We start from the raw sequence: 19,156 nt of genomic DNA, 5'->3' as shown, positions 1-19,156 counted from the left end.
AATTCTTATAATTGATGCTATTATTTTATAATATGTTCTTTTATTGCATGTTCTAATTAATTTGCAATTATTGAAAATATTTTCTAAGAAAAACATTATTAACATGTACCCCTTCGTTTCATATTACATGTTTTTTAGAGTTTTTTTTTTATTTCATAATACATGTCATTTTAATACGATCAATACACATTAAGTTACATTCTTTCTGCTATATATGTGGGTTTATGGAAAGTATTTAGAATAATGGACTTATTATAAAATGAATAAATAGTGGAATCAATAAATAAGGGAAGCAAAGTCTTTTTCCTAATATTCTTAATTCCCGTGCAATTCTCTAGAAAAACATGTAATATGAAACGGATGGAACGGATGGAGCAGAATTTGACTTAAAAAGCATGTAAAAAAACAAATACTCTCTGTTCCGTGAAAAAAAAAATTGTTTAGCATGTATATATAATTTTTTTTTTTTTGTTTGGAGGAGTAATATATGTATTTATTGATTGAATATTTTAGGTGTACTAGCTACTAATTATATAAGGTTTTTAATTTGAAATGAGTATATAGAATCAAGTTAGCTTATAGTTATGTTGTTGAATAATATTGAGGATTATATTTAATTAAGTGGATTTGGTGACAATTATACAAAGAAATTTCTAATAAATTTTTTTTTAAAATTTGAACTTTAATATTACAATGACACATTCAAGGACTTTTATATAATGAAATGAAGTTTATGAATGATAATATGAATAATATTATAGTTTAAGGACCATAAATGTATTTTAATCAGATTCTCCAATATACCTAACCCTTTTGGTAGGACAGCTAAAGCAGCCCTAAGTAATAAATTCATATTAGAGAATATTATTATTGTAATCTTTTATTACAATAATATTAATAATGAGTATAGAGTTGCTAAGTCTAGGGTGGTGGCCTCATATTTATTTCTTTTGTATTTTATATTAGTACTATAGTCAAAACATAGATTATTTTAAATTAAGTACTCTTTAATTTATAATTAGGACAAAAGAAAAGTATAAATATAAGAATCACTTGATTACAAAGAGAAAATTAACTTGTGGTCCAAGTTTGAAATTTTCCATATAAGATATTGGAGGTTTTAATGTGGCTAAAGAATAAAAAAATTGGTAATAATTTTATATTGGTAAAGTGTGTACAAATAAACTTAAAAAAAGTTATCTAAAGCTTCCATATGTAAGTTTATAAATCATAAGGGTTTAATGTGTAAAAATAAAAAGATTAGGAGGGTCAATGTGTAAAACAATTGCATTATTCAAGGACCTCATTATGCTTTATGTTGAAGTCATGAATTGTTTTAAATTTGTTCCATTAAAAAATTGTAAGCATGTCTATTAATTTTATATGAAGATGGAGTATTAGAATTGTGTTTAAGAGAGATTTTGATAAATAAACCATACGTGCACTTTGCTCGCCCATTCGGGCTGGTAATTACTTTCGACTGCAACGATTTAATGCACGAATGGGCTAGCAATTACTTTCGACTGCACGAATTTGGGGACTTTCTATGTAATTTTGGGGAGTGACCGAAAAAATGGGCGCGGATTTGGAGACTTTTAATGTAATCTTGGGGAGTGACTGAAAAAATGGTCGGGCAATTATGTTCGATTGCACAATTTTAGTGCACGAATTGAGGGAATTTTATGTAATATTTTGAGGAGTGGTCATAAAGACTTTCTATGTAATCTTGGGGAGTGACGAAAAAATGGACGCAAATTTGGAGACTTTTTATGTAATCTGGGAGAGTGACCGAAAAAATAATCGGGCAATTACTTTCGATTGCACAATTTTAGTGCACAAATTGAGGGAATTTTTATGTAATATTTTGAGTGGTCGTAATCTACCAAAGATCACCTTTAAGGTGTTATTCAATTGGCTCTGAACACGTTATCGATTGTCCAGAATTAGAATTATAATAAAGCAAAAAAAAAATTAATAATAAAATAACATTTTTGTTCATCATTGCTTAAACGGTCTAGACCGCGTCCAAAAAAATGCCCAAAGAACTAATTGGAAAAAATCGGAAAAAATCGGAACGGATTCTCGATTTTAAGAACCCAAACGGTCTAGACGGACGGCCTTGTTTTTGGACAGTGCTATTAGGTCCTTGAAATGGTTACAAGGATTTAATAACCCCTGAATTTAGTTAAAATGCTATGCGTTTTAACTGGTCCAAATATCTACTGCCACGTGGACTTAAGAGGCTATATTTTAAGCAAATTTTGGAGGCTATTGAAACATCCCCAAAGTTCGGAGACCAATCGGATAATATGATATCAACTCGGGTTCATGAAACTAAAGAGATTTGTTATTAAGAATGAAGGAAAATGAATCCTTCAAGTTTCTACAATGTGCATTTGTACCCTCAGAATCATACCAGACTCTTATATACATTTGAAGGTCTGGCTTTTTCTATCTCTACATCTCAATTCACATTAGATATTCATAATATACTAAAAAAAGAGCATCCGGGTAATCTTTCGGTAACCTGTTAATATAAAGGTAGAATCGTAGCAAATCCTCTTTCGAAGCTGTTTTTGTATCAACCACATCGTTATCACAAGTAAGAACCCATAGATCTTCCGAGTTAACTCTCTTTAAACTACCGCGACAGAAAGGGCAGGACTCCGACCTTGTGTTCCTACAACAATTAGGAACGAAAATCACTACACTGATAAGGCAAAATTAGTGTATTCAATGTCGAGGCATTTGTTGTTATGTTACCAATTGCGGTAGCATTTGATGCACATTGCGTGGCAACAATTCGGTGTGACCATTTTCGTGCAAGGCTCCAAGCAGATTCCACATTCATCTTCCCTTTCGGTATCAACATTTGCAAGCCTAATAAGATCACCTCCGGACCACTTTTTCCCCACCGAATTCACTTCCTTAACATCCTCTAGCTCCTCCAAGTTACTATGAAGCCGCTGAAGAGATGGAAGTATAACACCTATAATTCGGGTTTTCAAAGAAATCAACCAAAGCCAAAACAAATGCATAACTAAATGTCATGGAGCCGTTTTAACTAAAAGCTCAAGCTAAAAGTTAAGGTCCAATCGTAGATCTTATATTAATAAGACACACCCCCACACGCAAATGCCCATTGGGCTTGCAGCGTGTACAACACAGGCACATCCCGCCATGTGTTTTTAATTCCACCAATTAATGAGGTTGTGGGGACTCGAACGCTCGACCGTTTGGTCCAGGAGGCTCTGAAAAAGCTCAAGCTAATAGTTAAGCCCCAATCTACTAATCTCCGACACTAAACAACTGCTACAAAGTAGTTGATTTTCGATCTTTCATACCGTAAAACTCCTTGATTGTTGCTTTTCTTCCTTGTGTGGACAAATTCGGTCTACCATCAGCTCGTATCTGAATGGGAAAATGCACAATCAATTATAAGGCAAGAATTCAAGAACTATCTTTAAATAAACGAAACAATAGGCGAAAAGCGGTTGCAACCTTATATACAAGAATGTGAAAGAGATTAAGATATCTAGGAAGAAGACATATGCAAGAACAATCCATCCGCTGAAGCAAAAACAGAAACAGAGGAGCCCATTGATTGTAAACTAATTTCATCTGAAATTGGGCACCATTCTTGCCTCTTGGAATTGCAGAAGCCCTGATCCACCATCATAAACCACATTAAATTAGCAAATTAGTTCACTAAAACCATGTCCTAATCAAGCTTTAAGCTTTCTAAGAGCAAATAAGATTGATTAGATATTCCAATCTATTCTGTTTGAAATTGAGAACTTAGTCCCAAGAGGTGGCAATTTCTGATACGAAAACACGATTTACATAGATAACCCGACTGACCCGACATGATTGACACGATTTTGATACGAAACACGAAATTGACACCTCACCAGTTTAGAAGTATTTGATTAGTAGTAAACAACAATAGTTGAGCCAAACAAACAAAACCCTTAAAAAAATCCCCAATTTTGGTCAAAGTAATCCATTGAAGCTGCATTGACTAAGGTCAAGAAACAGAACCCAGAGCAAGATATGATTTTTATATGCACAAGTACAGAATAATCACAGAGGAAAAAGAAATTTCAATTCCCCCTTGAAAATTTATACCTAGAAAGTCACAAATTACATACCCAGATGAAAATTAACACCAAAAGTAGAGGCATATACCTAAATTAAGACCCTTTTTTTTTATAATCCTGAATTAGTAGACACCCAAATAATGAATCAACATGTTGATCATGAAAGCTACTAAATTCCATAAACAGGCAAGCAGAAAACAGTAGAATTAAGCAAAAACCAGAAAAAGCAAGAGCAAAAAACACAGAATTGGTAAGGAAAAAGAAGCAAAATTTAAGAGAACCCACAAAGCATTAGCATGTTGTATATCAGCCTCAAGAACCTTAAGAGAATCCTGATAAGAAGAAGACTGAGCAAGCTGCAAATACATCATCTCCATCTTCCTCTATCTATAAAACAGCAACTGGGTTTTGATGAATTCAGAAAATTGAAAGTGGGTTTTGATGAATTTTGAGAAACCTAACCCACAAAGGAGAAGTCTTTTCTCTATGGTAATAAAGATTGTTCCTTTTTGAATGATTTCTTTTGGGGGGTTTGATAGATACCCTTTTGTGGGAATAAGAGAGAAAGAGAAGCATATGAATGAAAAAGATTTGTGTATTTCTATGATGAAGATGATGAGGTGGCTTGCTTAACTGCTTATGTGTTGTTTGCTTGTGAAGGTTGCTTTCATTTTCATTTGTTTCTCATTTTTATTTTTATTATTTTGGTTCTTATCTTAATTTTGTGCTTTTGCATTTTGATTTCTTTTTTTAAAATGGTTTCCTTTTCTTGTTATATTATTAAAAAAAAAAAAATCATCATTAATGGTCTATATGTTATTTGGTCATTATCTTATCTCAATTATACAAGTAGCTTAAAATTGATGCTAATAATTTTAAATATATTAATTACTTGTGCTTTTATGGCATGTTGTTATTAATTATAAAATTATTGGAAATCTTTCTTATTAGCATGTAGAACTTTCAACTTAACAAATATGTGAAAGAAAAATACTCATTGTCCCATACATAAAAAAAAAAAAATAAAGTAAAAAAAAAATGTATACGGTATTTTTTAGATGTCTATGGTTTAAAAGTTTATAAATAAATATAGTTTATTTATTTTTATAAAATAAAGTATTTGAAATTACATTTTTAAGTTCTGATGATAAATAAGAGCATTTTTAAATTTTTTTAAATTTATATTTACATAAAATACAGATTCTAAAATCGAATTGGAACCATATAAAATGAATTTAAAGACTTAATATATCATTTGCTTCCTAAATTTATCTAAAAAGTTTAATTGGCCTCTTAAACTTTCAAAGTGTTCCGATAGCCCCCTGAACTTGCATAAAATGTTCAGTTAGCCCCCTGAACTTACGTAAAATGTAATCAATTGATCACCCGGTCGTAAAAAAGTAAGTTAAATGCGGAAGATGTATTCCACGTATCTTAGAATGTTATTGCATAATTAAAAAATAGATTAAAATGGAAGTTATTGTTTGCTCAACTATACAACTTGTTTTCTCTAATATTAGAATCATATACTCCGATTTTGATCGTTTTACTTTTTTTAAGACTCGTGGAATACATCTTCCATAATTAACTTACTTTTTTACGACCAAGTGATCAATTGATTACGTTTTACGTAAGTTTAGGAGGCTAACTGAACATTTTATGCAAGTTCAAGGGGCTACCGGAATACTTTGAAAGTTCAGGGGGCCAATCAAGCTTTTTGGACAAGTTCAGAGAGCAAATGATGTATTAAGCCGAATTTAAATATCAAAAACTGTCAAATTAGTAAAGAAATAAAAATTATCCATCATATGATTTATGGTTTAAATTTAGAGAGTTGTGTTTCTTTAAGGTAAAAATCTCATTAGTTGTAATCAGAACTTAACAGTATAATTTGTAATGCTTTATTTTGTAAACAAACATATCACGAATCTCTATTTGTAAACTTTTAAACTATATGCCTATTTTTACAAAGCCTTTTTTCATACCTTTTTCCTAAAAAAGCACTTGCTATTTGTTTAATATCTTTAAAAAAAAAAAGCTTAAAGCACTGTTTAGTCTCTAATTTGTTCAAAATTTTATCATTTAGCCCTTGACCTATTATTTGGTCATATTTGGCCCCTAATCTATCCCAGATTGGTAAAATTTCACGCAATTTAGATTCAAACTTAACCGAATCATTATCTCATTGATAAATAACGATATTTTGACACTTGAACTTAATAGATTTTAGTTTAGGATTTGTTTTTTGTTTGTTTTTTAATCTAATTAATTATTTCCACATAATTTGGAAAAATAACCTTAAAAAATATCACGTTTCAAATTCAAGTGTCAAAATATCGTTACTTATCAATGAGATAACTATTTCATTAAGTATTCATATAAATTGGGTAAAATTTCACTAAATGGAATAGGTCAATAGTCAAATATGGTCAAATAATAGATCAGAGGCCAAATGATATAATTTTGGATAGTTCCAGAGCCAAATAATGCTTTAAGCCTAAAAAAAATTAGAAAAAACATTCTAAACATTTAATATTTTAATGCATCATTTAACTTTTGAACTTATTAAAGAAAACCCTCTCAATTTTAAAATGTTATACTAGCCTCCTCATCAAACTTATTCTTGGCTTAATACAATATTTATATTATATCCCTGAATTTATCTAAAAAAAACTTGATTAAGTCTCTAAACTTTTTCAATTATAATTAATCATGAAAAAAGTGAACCCAAATAAAATGCAAAAAGTGTTTGAGATTCTTTTCCTCTGACAACATAAAAAAAGGTCATTTTAAATTGCAAAAAATCATTATATTTATTTTTTCCATATTTAATTTAGAACAATTTTTTTATCAATCACGAGTTACTAGAATGACATTTATTTATTTTTCATTTTCACATAAAGAGTATTTTTGTAATTTCTTTTTTTCTCATGTTAGAAATGATTCAAGGAAGGAAAATAGAAAATGGGAAGGTGGATGTTTTACGTGAGAAATTAAAGAAAATGGAGAGAAGATGTTACAGAGAACGGGAATGAGTTACAACTTGCTACAAGTGGGGGAGAAAACACACACTATTACCAACAACTTACAACAAGCAGTTGTTGTCTAATGGTCTGTTTAGATGAAAGTTTTACAACGTTCGTTAAAGGGAGGTTAATTAAAGGGGGAGATTAGAGAACCTCCAGATCTCACCAATTTGATGGGATTGAAATTGAAGGTTTTTGAACCTCCATTTAACCCTCATTTAATCTTCATTTAAACTTAAACTCCTTCCCAAGCAATGTTACAAAAATAATCTCCCTTTAATTAACCTCCACTAACCCCAAAACAAGCAGATCCAAAATCCACAAATAGAGGGTTATGCCCAATCAATCAATCAATCAACTATCAAACTATAGACAAGAGTCTATAAATCTTTGGCAAATCTCACGAGCTTCCATTTCTATCTAGCTTAAATTAGCTTTGCTTTAATTTTTCTCAGCATCGATTCTACATCAAGCTACGCATACTTTATTTTATGCACACTTGGAAAGATATTTCCCTGAATCAATTTACAGTTATTGCTTTGTAAGTGTTTTTAAATTTCTCCGCACCTTTCAAATACAATGTCTTTATATTTACATCCATAACTCGTTTCTAATTAAATCTCCTTGGAAATGAATTTCCAAAATCAAATTTCCAATTATTTATTTTCCCTGCAAATAATATACTTTTACAAACTCGGAAAGACATTCCCAGAATCAATTTTCAGTTTCCTTCGCATTTACTTTTTACAAACTCGGAAAGACATCCCAAGAATCAATTTCCAGTTTCTTGCACATTTACTTTTACAACTCGAAAAGACATTTCAAGAACCAAATATTTAGTTTCCTGCACATTTACTTTTTATAATTGGAAATGCATTTCCGAAATCAAATTTCCAGTCTTTGTGAACATTTACTTTTTGCAACAAAATAGTAGATCTGAAAAGGCATTCACAGAATCAAATTTCCATAAGTAAACACGTTTAAGATTTTGATGCAAAAATATTTGGCACGCCCAGTAGGACCAACAACATCACATCTAGATGTTCTAAAGACAAAGATAAACTTGATGCATCCCAAGTTGAAGAAAATTCACTTGCTAACACAGGGTAAGTAGTCGAAATTTTTGACCAACTCAAATGAGGCAACCAAAGTTCCCCTTCAAAACCAAATGTGGAGCCCATTCTGTAAGAAACGGAATAGGGTTACAGAAAAAACCGATTGGAAATTGAGAACATAAATCGAACTGTGCTATGGCGGAGGCCACTGCCTTGAAAGCGATTTCGGCAGACCGAGGTGCAATCTGGAATTCCGGTCGCTCCCCAAGGTTAACACAGAAACCTTCGAACTTGTGCACTCAAAGTCGAAGATGATGGAACAACAAGAGTGTTTTTTAATTGCCCGGAGAGTTTGATTGAAAAGATTAAAAGAAAACTGTATATTCAAAGCTGGAAACTTGTTGTATTTATAGGCTTCAGAAATAAGAACGTTTATACACATGTTAGAACGTGGAGTAAGACCAGGAGAAAAATAAGGTTCCGATTTTTTACTAAATAAAATGTTGAAGAAAAATTCAAAGGGGTTGAAACGGATAAAAATAAAAATAAAATTCGGGCCTTGTCCAGTCGGGACGGGCGCGCATCGCGCGAACGAACAAGCGAGCGCGCGTGTGTGGTATATTTGCTAAAAACCACTTAACACAATTTAAAGGCTTCTAAACCCAATTCTATATATACCCACTCAAAGGTTTGTAAGTTTCCTATGTGGGATTGTAAAAGTGCTCTTGAAAGCAAAGTCCCTAAAGACAAATATACCCCACACTTCAAAACCATTTTTATTCAACACCAAAGCCATTTTTCTAACAATCCCCTAAAAATGGCTTTATAAAAAAAACATTTTTAAAATAGTACTTAAGTATCAATGTCTTTCGATTGAATTGATACGTAGTGAGATGAGGCAACAGAGTGATGTTTTAGAAGCGAATTGCTCTTAAACTTCTAAAACTTCATCCGAGACCCCCACAACACGTAAATAACCTTAAAAACTTTTGTTGTTCCGCGAAAAAAGATTACAACGCTTTTGAAGGCCATGCGTACACCTTGGGTCTCATGAGTGCTCTAGAAAGACTGCCCAAGTCTTTCATAGAAGGCGGCCCACCTCCACACTCAAGTAGGTGATCTCAAAATAAGATCATTAAGAGTTTCTCGTAACTCAACCTTTAAAACACATCCATCAAGTCTATGATCATGAACCACCATTTAACGGGCTATGGATTACACATGCACTATTATTTTCCATAGGAATGGGAGAGGTATAGTGCATACCAAGGACAATATAGCTTCGTTTGACCACGAGTGGTGTCCACCATATTTCCTTTACTCCACGGGCTTTAGATCCATTCCCCTCGACGACTCAAGTATAACTCTTCTAGGTAACCCTTTGGTAAAAAGATCTGCTAGATTCTTTTCTGACCTCACATAGTCTAAGGCAATTACCCCATTCTTCAAGAGTTGTTTCAAAATTCCATGTCTATCACGAATAGGTCTTCTCCTTCCATTGTACACACTATTCTTTGCAGTACCGATAGCTGCCTGTGAATCACAATGCATTGAAATAGGTGCAGAAGAATTCCCCCACAACAGAACATCTGCTACTAGAGCCCTTAACCATTCTGCTTCTTGACTAGCCAGTTCAAGAGCTAGAAATTCTGATTCCATGGTTGATCGAGCAATACAGGTTTGCTTAGATGATTTCCAAGACACTGCACCACCACCTAGAACAAACACATAGCCACTGGTGGAAGTCACTTTATCATTGTTAGATACCCAATTTGCATCAGTATATCCTTCTAAAATAGCAGGAAATTTAGTAAAGTGCAAACAATAATTCATGGTACCTTTTAAGTATTTTAGTAAGCGATAAAGTGCACTCCAGTGTTCATTATTTGGACAGTGAGTATATCTACTCAATCTATTAACAGCATAGGCTATGTCAGGTCTAGTATGGTTCATTAGAAACATTACACTGTTGAAACACCTTTCCACATGATTTTGATTTGACAAAATTATTTAAGTTAATCCATAATTAAGGGGCAATTAAATTTAAGTGCTTTGATTTAATTGTACTAATATGTTTGTTCAATATTGAGTATAAGTATAAATGAAAACAGAAATAAAAAATAAGACAGGACGAAGTCAGCATGAGAACACAGCACAAGCTGAGTAGAGTGCAACTCAGCATAATAGAAGAAAAGTCATCTTCAGAACAAATGCTTAAAGATGAAGCTAACCAAAGAAGCTGAGTGGAACGCAACTCAATATCAAAGAAGAAAAGTCTTCCTCTAAACTAAAGCTTGCAGACAAAGCTGACCACAGAAGCTGAGTAAGAATATGACTCAGAAACAAAGAACAAAAGCAACGTCAATGAAGTCAAGCTGTGTACTCGTCAGGACAACGCGAATGATCCGTTTGCTAAAAGACAAGATCTGACATCTGTCAGCACCAATAATAGAAACCTTGGAATTACGCACAGAGTCAATTTCGAGATGCATGGGTCAACTTCCCGTTAGCTAAAAGACGAACTGGCACTAGAAGACGAACCTGCGGGAAAAAGACAAGCCTGGCGCCTGCTAATTTCAGACGACAGGATTGGCCTGCAAATCTGAAGCTGACCAGAACAATGACGCAAGAAAGAGCCGTTTTAATTCAACGGATAGATCCAGATTCAAATGATTGAGACTTCAGATTTCAACTATAAAAGGGACAAGTTCATTTCTTGGATCACTAGCTGATTGCCGAAAAACAAAAGAGAAAAAGAGTATATACATACAAAGCACATTAAAAAAAAAAAGATCTTACACCAAATTTCTATTTCTGTGTAAAAGCTAGATTGATTTTGTAATCATCTAAAGTGTTCTTCATCTAGAAAGAACAAGTTTGTATCAATTGTAAAAATTGAGAGAGTGGTGCTGAGTACTCGGTTTTAGTACTCAGCGGTAGAGAAATCTAGGTGTTCGGGTATAGCACTTAGTAGGAGTTGAGTAGACGAATAGAGGAAGGTACTCTTGCATATTCAACTACCTTGTAAACGGTTTGTGCTCTACCTTTAAAGAGCTCAGTACTGGATTGAAAAAGCCCGGAGGGACTCTGGAGACTGGACGTAGGCGGAGAGGCCGAACCAGGATAAGTCTTACTGAGTAATTTCTAACTCTCTTTCAATATATCTATATATGTGTTGCTTGATTAAATTGCTCAGGATATAAATTATAAAAGCCGACACTGAGTAATCTTGGTGCTGAGTTGGAAGCTAACCTCAAGTGTTAATTCCCAACTCACAAGTAAAACAGTTCTAGTCAGCATCTGACTAAAGCTGTCTTACATCTCTCGATCGTGCTGACCTAAACTAAGTTAAGTAACTTAAAGAATTGATTAAGTCAGCATAATTAAGCGAAAAAGTTACATTAGTTCCTAACCCCCCCTTGGAACTAATCACACGGGACCAACAAGTGGTATCAGAGTGCAGTAGCTCACTACTCAAAGATATAACTATCTTGAGCTGATCCCGAGGGATTATCAATTAGTCGGCCTCCCTTGTTCTTCGGATCAAATTATACATTCTAGAAGAACAGGATGAAAAACTTTATCCAAGCCACTAACATGAGTGCATGGCTTGCAATTGTTCAAGGCCCATTTGTGCCTTTCAAAATGGTAAATAACGAGAAAGTCGCTAAGAGCGAAACTGAGTGGTCAGAGGATGACCTTAGAAAACTACAAAATAATGTTTCAGCTATCAATATGCTTCACTGTGCTCTAGATGCTGCAGAGTACAATAAAATTTCAGGTTGCGAGTCAGCACAAGAGATATGGAAAAAGCTAGAGGTGACCTATGAAGGCACAAGCAAAGTCAAAGAGTCTAAAGTGAATCAGCATATGAGGCTATACGAGCTGTTTGAGATGAATGAAAATGAAGACATCTCGGAGATGAACTCAAGATTCACAAATATCATTAATGAGCTTAAACGACTCGGCAAGAACTTCACCGAAGAGGAACAGGTGAATAAAATATTGAGGAGTCTACCCAAAAGCTGGCAAGCTAAGAAGACAACTGTGGAAGAAGCTCAGGACTTGACCACGTACAAATACGACAAGCTGATCGGATCTCTACTGACTCATGAGATCTCTATGAAAAACTTCAAAGCAAAAGAAAAGTCAGAAGACAAGAAGCAAAAATCTCTTGTCATGAAAGCTGACTCGACCGAAGCTGGCTCATCAGATGATGAGGAAATGGCCATGTTCACGAGAAAGATGAAGAAGCTGTTTAGAAAAAGTGACAAAAACAGCAAGAGGCCATTCAGAAGAAGCGACAAATACAAAGCTGAGTCCAGCGACAGCAGATACAAAAAGGACAGCTCAAAACCTGTCACATGCTTCGAGTGCCATCAAATTGGGCACATTAAGTCAAGCTGCCCTAACCTAAAGAAAGAAAAGAGGGGAAGCAAAATGGCAATGGTGGCCACATGGAGTGACAGTGATGAGTCAACCTCATCAGAAGCTGATAAAAATGAGACAGCAAATATATGCTTTATGGCCGATGACGCTGCTGACCAAAGCCAATCTGAGCAAGCTGACCCCTCTGACGGCTCTGACCAAGAGGAACACTCCAATGAGGTAACATCTCTACTCTTGCTTAGAAATGAAATGGTTAACGCCCTGAATGATCTATATACACTAACTAAAAAGTGTAACAAACAAATAAATGCACTCAGTAGGCGATGTGATGAGATTGAAGAGGTCAAACTGAGTGACCTCCGATATCTTCTCCAAGACAACACCAGGCAAGATGAAAATCTAAAAGTCATGCATGGTTTTGTCTCGGAAGTCCAAACTGAGTCAAATAAGCTGAGAAAGGACATCACAACCATACAGAACCAGCTGAGTAAATCGGCTAAGAAAAGGTTCTATCCTAATGCTGAGTATCAAGGTACTGGTCAGCATAAATGGTTCACTCAGTGTGACTGTTGTGGGAAAAGAGGACACACCATTGATGTGTGTTGGTATACTCGGCGGAATGTCCAATGTGACTTCTGCGGAAAGAAAGGCCATACCACTAAGGTATGTTGGTATGCTCAGCACAATCGTGCTGACCAGAAACAAAATCACTCTCAAAGGGTGACCTATTGTGACTTCGGTGGTAAAGCTGGCCACACAATAAATATATGTCGTCATAAATTAAAACATGATGTAGCACCTGTCTATACTAACCAACGAGGACCCAAAAAGAATTGGGTACCTAAAGATGAATGATTCAAAATGCAGGTGAGCCTGAGGTGCGTGGAGAAGTCAAAGCTTTGGTATATTGACAGCGCATGCTTGAGGCACATAACTAGTGATGAAACTCAATTCATCACACTTGAGCATAAACGAGGTGGAAGTGTAAGCTTCGGAGACAATAAAAAGGGTAAGATAGTCGGTTCAGGTACTATCGGAGGTAACCCTACTATTGAGTCAGTCTCCTTAGTTAGGGGTCTCAAATATAACCTATCGGGCGTAGCTCAGCTGTGTGACAGCGGTAGAAAGGTTGTATTTGATGCCACTGAGTGTCGGATACTCGAGGGAAAAACAAACAATTTGATTTTAACTGCCCCTCGTGTTGACAATGTGTACATGCTGAGTTTAGAAAAGAACTTTTCGAAAAATATATGCTTAGTATCAAAGGAGGACAACTCCTGGCTATGGCATAGGAGACTTGGTCACGTAAGCATGGACCACCTTGCCAAACTAGCAAGAAAGCAATTAGTTGAGGGATTGCCCAAACTTAGATTTGAGAAAGATCAATTATGTAATGCTTGTCAGCAAGGTAAACAAACTAAAAAGTCTTTTCAAAATAAAAATATTTTCTCAACCAAGCGCCCATTGGAATTACTACATTTGGACCTTTTCGGACCTGTCCAGCCACTCAGCTTGGGAGGTAAGAAATTTTCCTTAGTCATTATAGACGATTTCTCTAGGTATACTTGGATCATCTTGCTGAGTAGCAAGGATGAAACATTTGAGATGTTTTCAACATTAGTCAAAAGGCTTGAAACTAACAAAGACCTAAAAGTAGCTGATATTAGAAGTGATAATGGCGGAGAATTAAAAAACCAACAGTTTGACGAATTCTGTGAAGTCAGTGGCATTGACCAAAATTTTTCTGCTCCCAGGACTCCTCAACAAAATGGGGTGTTGAAAGGAAGAACAGAACAATAGTCGAAATTGCTAGGACAATGCTGAGTGAAAATAGGCTTCCAAAGTATTTCTGGGGTGAAGCTATCCACACAGCATGCTATATACTAAATAGGGCTTTAGTTAGACCTATACTCAAGAAAACCCCTTATGAACTTTGGAAAGGACGAAAGCCCAACATTGGCTACTTTCGTGCCTTTGGGTGTAAATGTTTTATACTCAATATAAAAGAAAACCTTGCTAAATTCGATGCTAAAGCTGACGAAGCGATCTTTCTAGGGTACTCAACTAACAGTAAAGCATATAGGGTGTATAATAAACGAACTCAGGTTGTAGAAGAGTCGGTACATGTTGAGTTCGACGAAACTGACCCTGTAGGAAAGACAACTCAGTCCGCTGAAGATGACCCAGGCTCAGCTTCCGCTGACCAAAATGGAGCCGCTGAGTCATCACCACAGGGGCTGACCAAAGGTAAACACGAACCCGAAATTACCTTTGCTGACCAATCTACTCCTGCAGATATTGTAGAAACACCTATTCCAGAAAACTCAACATTACCTAAAGAAGTCAAAATTCCAAGAGGACACTCGGAGAAATCCATTTTTGATGCTGCTGAAAACAAGCTGATAACGAGAGATCAGCTTAGAAAGTATCTCAGCAATGTTGCATTCGTCTCAGTTCATGAGCCAAAGAACTTCTCGGATGCTGAGCACGACGAACACTGGATCAATGCTATGCAAGAGGAGCTTGATCAGTTCAAAAGAAATGAGGTATGGGATTTAGTACCTAAACCTATGAATCAAAAGACCATAGGAACTAAGTGGGTCTTTAGAAATAAACTAGATGAGCAAGGCAATGTAGTCAGGAACAAAGCCCGACTGGTAGCCCAAGGCTATAGTTAGCAAGAGGGCATTGACTATGGTGAAACCTTTGCTCCCGTTGCTAGGTTAGAGGCTATACGTATATTATGTGCATATGCTAGTTTCATGAACTTCAAACTATATCAAATGGATGTCAAAAGTGTTTTTCTTAATGGATTTATAAACGAAGAGGTATATGTTAGTCAGCCTCTAGGGTTTGAAGATCCAAAATTTCCAAACCACGTTTATAAACTCAAGAAGGTCTTGTACGGCCTGAAACAAGCACCACGTGCTTGGTATGAGAGGTTGACCAGTTTCCTGCTGACCAGGAACTATGTCAGAGGCAAAGCTGACACAACCTTGTTCATTAAGAAAAAGGGTAAAAATACCCTGTTGGCACAAATTTACGTAGATGACATAATCTTTGGTGCTACTGATGAATCTATGTGCAAAGAATTTAGTAAACAGATGCAAACTGAGTTCGAGATGTCAATGATGGGAGAACTCAACTTCTTCCTTGGACTACAAATAAAGCAAGGGAAGAATGGCATCTTCATTAGTCAGTCTATGTACACCAAAGAAATGTTAAAGAAATTCGATATGGAAGAATGCAAGCCCATATCTACCCCAATGGGTACTGACACTGTCCTCTGTGCTGCCAAGAAAGGTAAGTCAGTAGATAGTAAATTATATCAAGGTATGATTGGCTCTCTACTTTACCTTACTGCTAGTAGACCCGATATTCAGTACTCAGTATGTTATTGCGCAAGATATCAAGCTGACCCCAGGGAATCTCACCTTATAGTTGTAAAAAGAATTTTCAGATATTTGTAGAGCTCAGTTAATGCATGTTTATGGTATCCAAATTCAAATGACTTTACACTCATTGGATACACTGATGCTGACTATGGACGAGATAAGCTAGAGTGTAAGAGTACTTCATAAGGATGTCACTTCCTTGGAAGCTGTCTAGTATCTTGGTTCAACAAGAAGCAATCATCAGTGGCCCTGTCAACAACTGAAGCTGAGTACATTGCTACTGGAAGCTGTGTGGCCCAGGTCCTATGGATTAAACAATAACTGGAGGATTATGGAGTACAAACTGACACAATTGAAGTCAAATGCGATAATAAGAGTGCTATTGACATGTCCAAAAATCCAATCCAACACAGCAGGATGAAGCATGTTAGCATTCGACATCACTTCATTAGAGATCATGTGCTCAAAGGGGAGATCAAGCTGATCTACGTTCCTACAGATGAATAGCTTGCAGATATCTTCACAAAGCCTCTGGCTCGTGAGCAATTTAACATACTAAGGGAAGCTATCGGTATGTCTAATCCTCTTCACTAAAATTCTATGTTTAAATTGAATGTTGAGTGATTACCATGCTGAGTGATTTGTGCTAAATTAGTAACTATTGAATGCTGAGCTAAATATGAATTATATCACCCTATGCTGAGTAGACATACATATTGAGTGATTATCATAAACTGAGTTACTAAGCACATGAACATTCCTTCTATGTGAAACTGACTTCCTAGAATCTCAAACGATTAGTATTCTCGAAATTGAGTAAAACTCTCATGCACAATAAATGCTAGCACGCGCATTAATAGCCACCTAGGATGACGTAGGCGCAATTATTAGAAAACACGTGTGCCGAATGTGTCATAAATGCCAGGATAATTGTCGATTGATCATCTCGAGGTCAAATCGCCACTCCAACGTATCAGATCAACTCGGCATTTCTATAAATAGTGGATGAATTCCCACTTGTCTCTCTTTACATTCAAAATTTCTGGCATTCAATCTCTCTCTCTCTCTCTCTTAAATTCCAAAAACCTCTCAAAAATCTCTCAAAAATCATGTCTGACGATTCCCAGAATATCTCCGGTGGCGATTACGACCAAAATCGCTCTGATGAAAACCCTCCATCTCCTGCTCAACAGGACTACGAAGAGACTTCTACTGAGTGTCAAAGGCATGGTCAGCATGACCAAGCCAAGGTCAACACTCTGAGCAAGAACCCTCAAGCTGACCAAGCAACCTCTTCGAAAAAGAAGAAGGAAAAGAAAGACAAGCAACCTAAGGAAAAGGAATTTCTTCAGGTTTGCAACTGTGTAAAGAATTATGAGGTACTTCATTGTCGGTGGTTCTCCCCTAGTTTTGTAACAGCTGAGCAACCGTTCTGTTAATGGATCTCCAAAAACGGCTGGTCAGAACTCTTTTCTCTCTCCGGTAAAACTTACCCCCGGTTAGTAAGGGAATTCTATTCGAATCTCAGAGTGGATAAGGACAACGCTGACCATCTAGTCACCAAGGTCACAGGCAAGGACATCACGATAACTCCATCCTATCTAGCAACTTTGCTAAAGCTGCCGAACAAAGGTAAAGAATTCAGAACCACAAACGCCAAACTTGACTACCCCGTTGAGTTCTGTAAACCGAAGGACCACAAGGGAGAAATAGACAGCACGTGTATGGGTCAGAATCAAAAAATGGCTCATTACATCCTGACCAACTTCATATTTCCTAAGGTCAACTCCACCTCATCAGCCTCAAATTTCGAGCAAAACTTTATCTGGCACATGCTGACCTACCAACCACTCAATATGCTCGTCTTTCTCGTCGGTGCATTCCAACAGAGTATTGGGAAACTTAGGATGGGCTCCCTCATCACAAGAATTCTTGAGGACCATCAGGTAAGCACGGTCGGTGAAGCTGAGTTATGGGGTACTGAAATCACAGCGGCACTTTTGTTTGGGTTAGCATACAACCAACCCCTCAAGTCTAAGAAAGGAAAGGGGGTTATTGAGGAGAATGTGGAAGAAGTTAATACTGAGGAAGGAGCACAAGCTATGCCAACCAATAAAGGAAAGACAGTGGTGGTAAGCAAGGAACTTGCTGATCGCACTAGGTAGGATAAAAAGAGGAAAACTGACCAACCCTCTTCCAAAGATATTAACTCAACTCCAAAGAAAATTCGGTTTGTATCACGTCCGAAGAAAGTTGATACTGAGCAAGGTCAGGAGGAACCTGCGTCAGTAGAAAAACAGAAAAGGCCAGCAGAGACTGAAGAAGAAAGTGAGGAAACTCTTAAGCAACCTTTGTAAAAGAAGAAGAAACCTTCTGGGTTAAAGCCGATTGATGCACCTCCTCTAGACTTTTTAGTCTCTGAAGACTCACACTTTGTGAGAAGTCAAGATATCGATCTTGAGAAACCTCCTGCTGACCAAGAAGAAGAACTGGGTGATCTTGGAGGTCAGTTTGATGCTGAAAAGACAGATAATGTTGAGCTAAGTGAGACAGTTGCTGCTGAGCAAAATCAAACAGTTGATGCTGAGCAAACTGAGAATCCAACTGAGCAAAGTAAGACAGTTGATGCTGAGTCCACATCGAAAGACAAAGCTGTGACAGATCTCAATGCTGACCTTGGGCTGAACTCCTCCTCTGAGTCTCTTGACTCCATTGCTGCTGATCCTTCTCCTCCAAAAGTCAGCACAGGCAAATGCCTCAAACGAAAGGCTCAAAAATCTCCAGTCATTGATCTTCTGGACGATTCTCTGCTAAGGGAACCAATCTCTGACCTCACCACACTCCAGTTCCAGTTCTTCAACACCGTCATTGAACCAACTTTGGACCAAATCAAGAAAAAGCAAGCCTCTATTTCTCAAGCTGAGGAACAAACCGACCCCAAAGCTCCACAAGGTCCTGTTTCTGCAGAGCAAGAGCTCGAAGTTCCTGCTGCTCAAACTCAAGAGTTAGTAAAGGAAAATCATGCTCAGGTCAGCACTGAACTACCTCAACCTTTTAAAACTAATCAGCTTCAAGCTGACTCTGAACAGGTCAATATCTCTGTCGATCCACCTCTTCCTACTCCTTTATCGCAGAATGATAACCAGTCAGTTTTGTCTGGTAATCTGAATAAAAGCCCAGCTGCTGACCAA

General features: G+C 36.4%; 1 protein-coding gene across 1 annotated transcript; it reads right to left on the bottom strand.

Annotated features, from left to right (window-relative positions):
• Positions 1–2,329: 2,329 nt before the first annotated feature.
• Positions 2,330–4,750, bottom strand: LOC136231353 (E3 ubiquitin-protein ligase AIRP2-like). Its single transcript, XM_066020706.1, has 5 exons — positions 4,386–4,750; positions 3,502–3,664; positions 3,345–3,411; positions 2,764–2,989; positions 2,330–2,680 (listed from the first exon to the last, which is right to left on the bottom strand). Exons 1-5 carry the CDS (start codon positions 4,475–4,477, stop codon positions 2,470–2,472), a joined length of 759 nt encoding a protein of 252 aa, XP_065876778.1. The 5' UTR covers positions 4,478–4,750; the 3' UTR covers positions 2,330–2,469.
• Positions 4,751–19,156: the final 14,406 nt, after the last annotated feature.

This window comes from Euphorbia lathyris, chromosome 5 (assembly GCF_963576675.1).
Source record: "Euphorbia lathyris chromosome 5, ddEupLath1.1, whole genome shotgun sequence".
Taxonomy (NCBI): Eukaryota; Viridiplantae; Streptophyta; class Magnoliopsida; order Malpighiales; family Euphorbiaceae; genus Euphorbia; species Euphorbia lathyris.
This window is presented reverse-complemented; position numbering and strand designations above follow the sequence as displayed.

Coding starts and splice junctions, on each gene's coding strand:
- LOC136231353 (XM_066020706.1), bottom strand. CDS start 4,477: ATGGAGATGATGTATTTGCAGCTTGCTCAGTCTTCTTCTTATCAGGAT. Junction 3,412..3,501: donor TTCACATTCTTGTATATAAG/GTTGCAACCGCT, acceptor TTTCCCATTCAG/ATACGAGCTGATGGTAGACC. Junction 2,681..2,763: donor ATCAAATGCTACCGCAATTG/GTAACATAACAA, acceptor TAATTGTTGTAG/GAACACAAGGTCGGAGTCCT.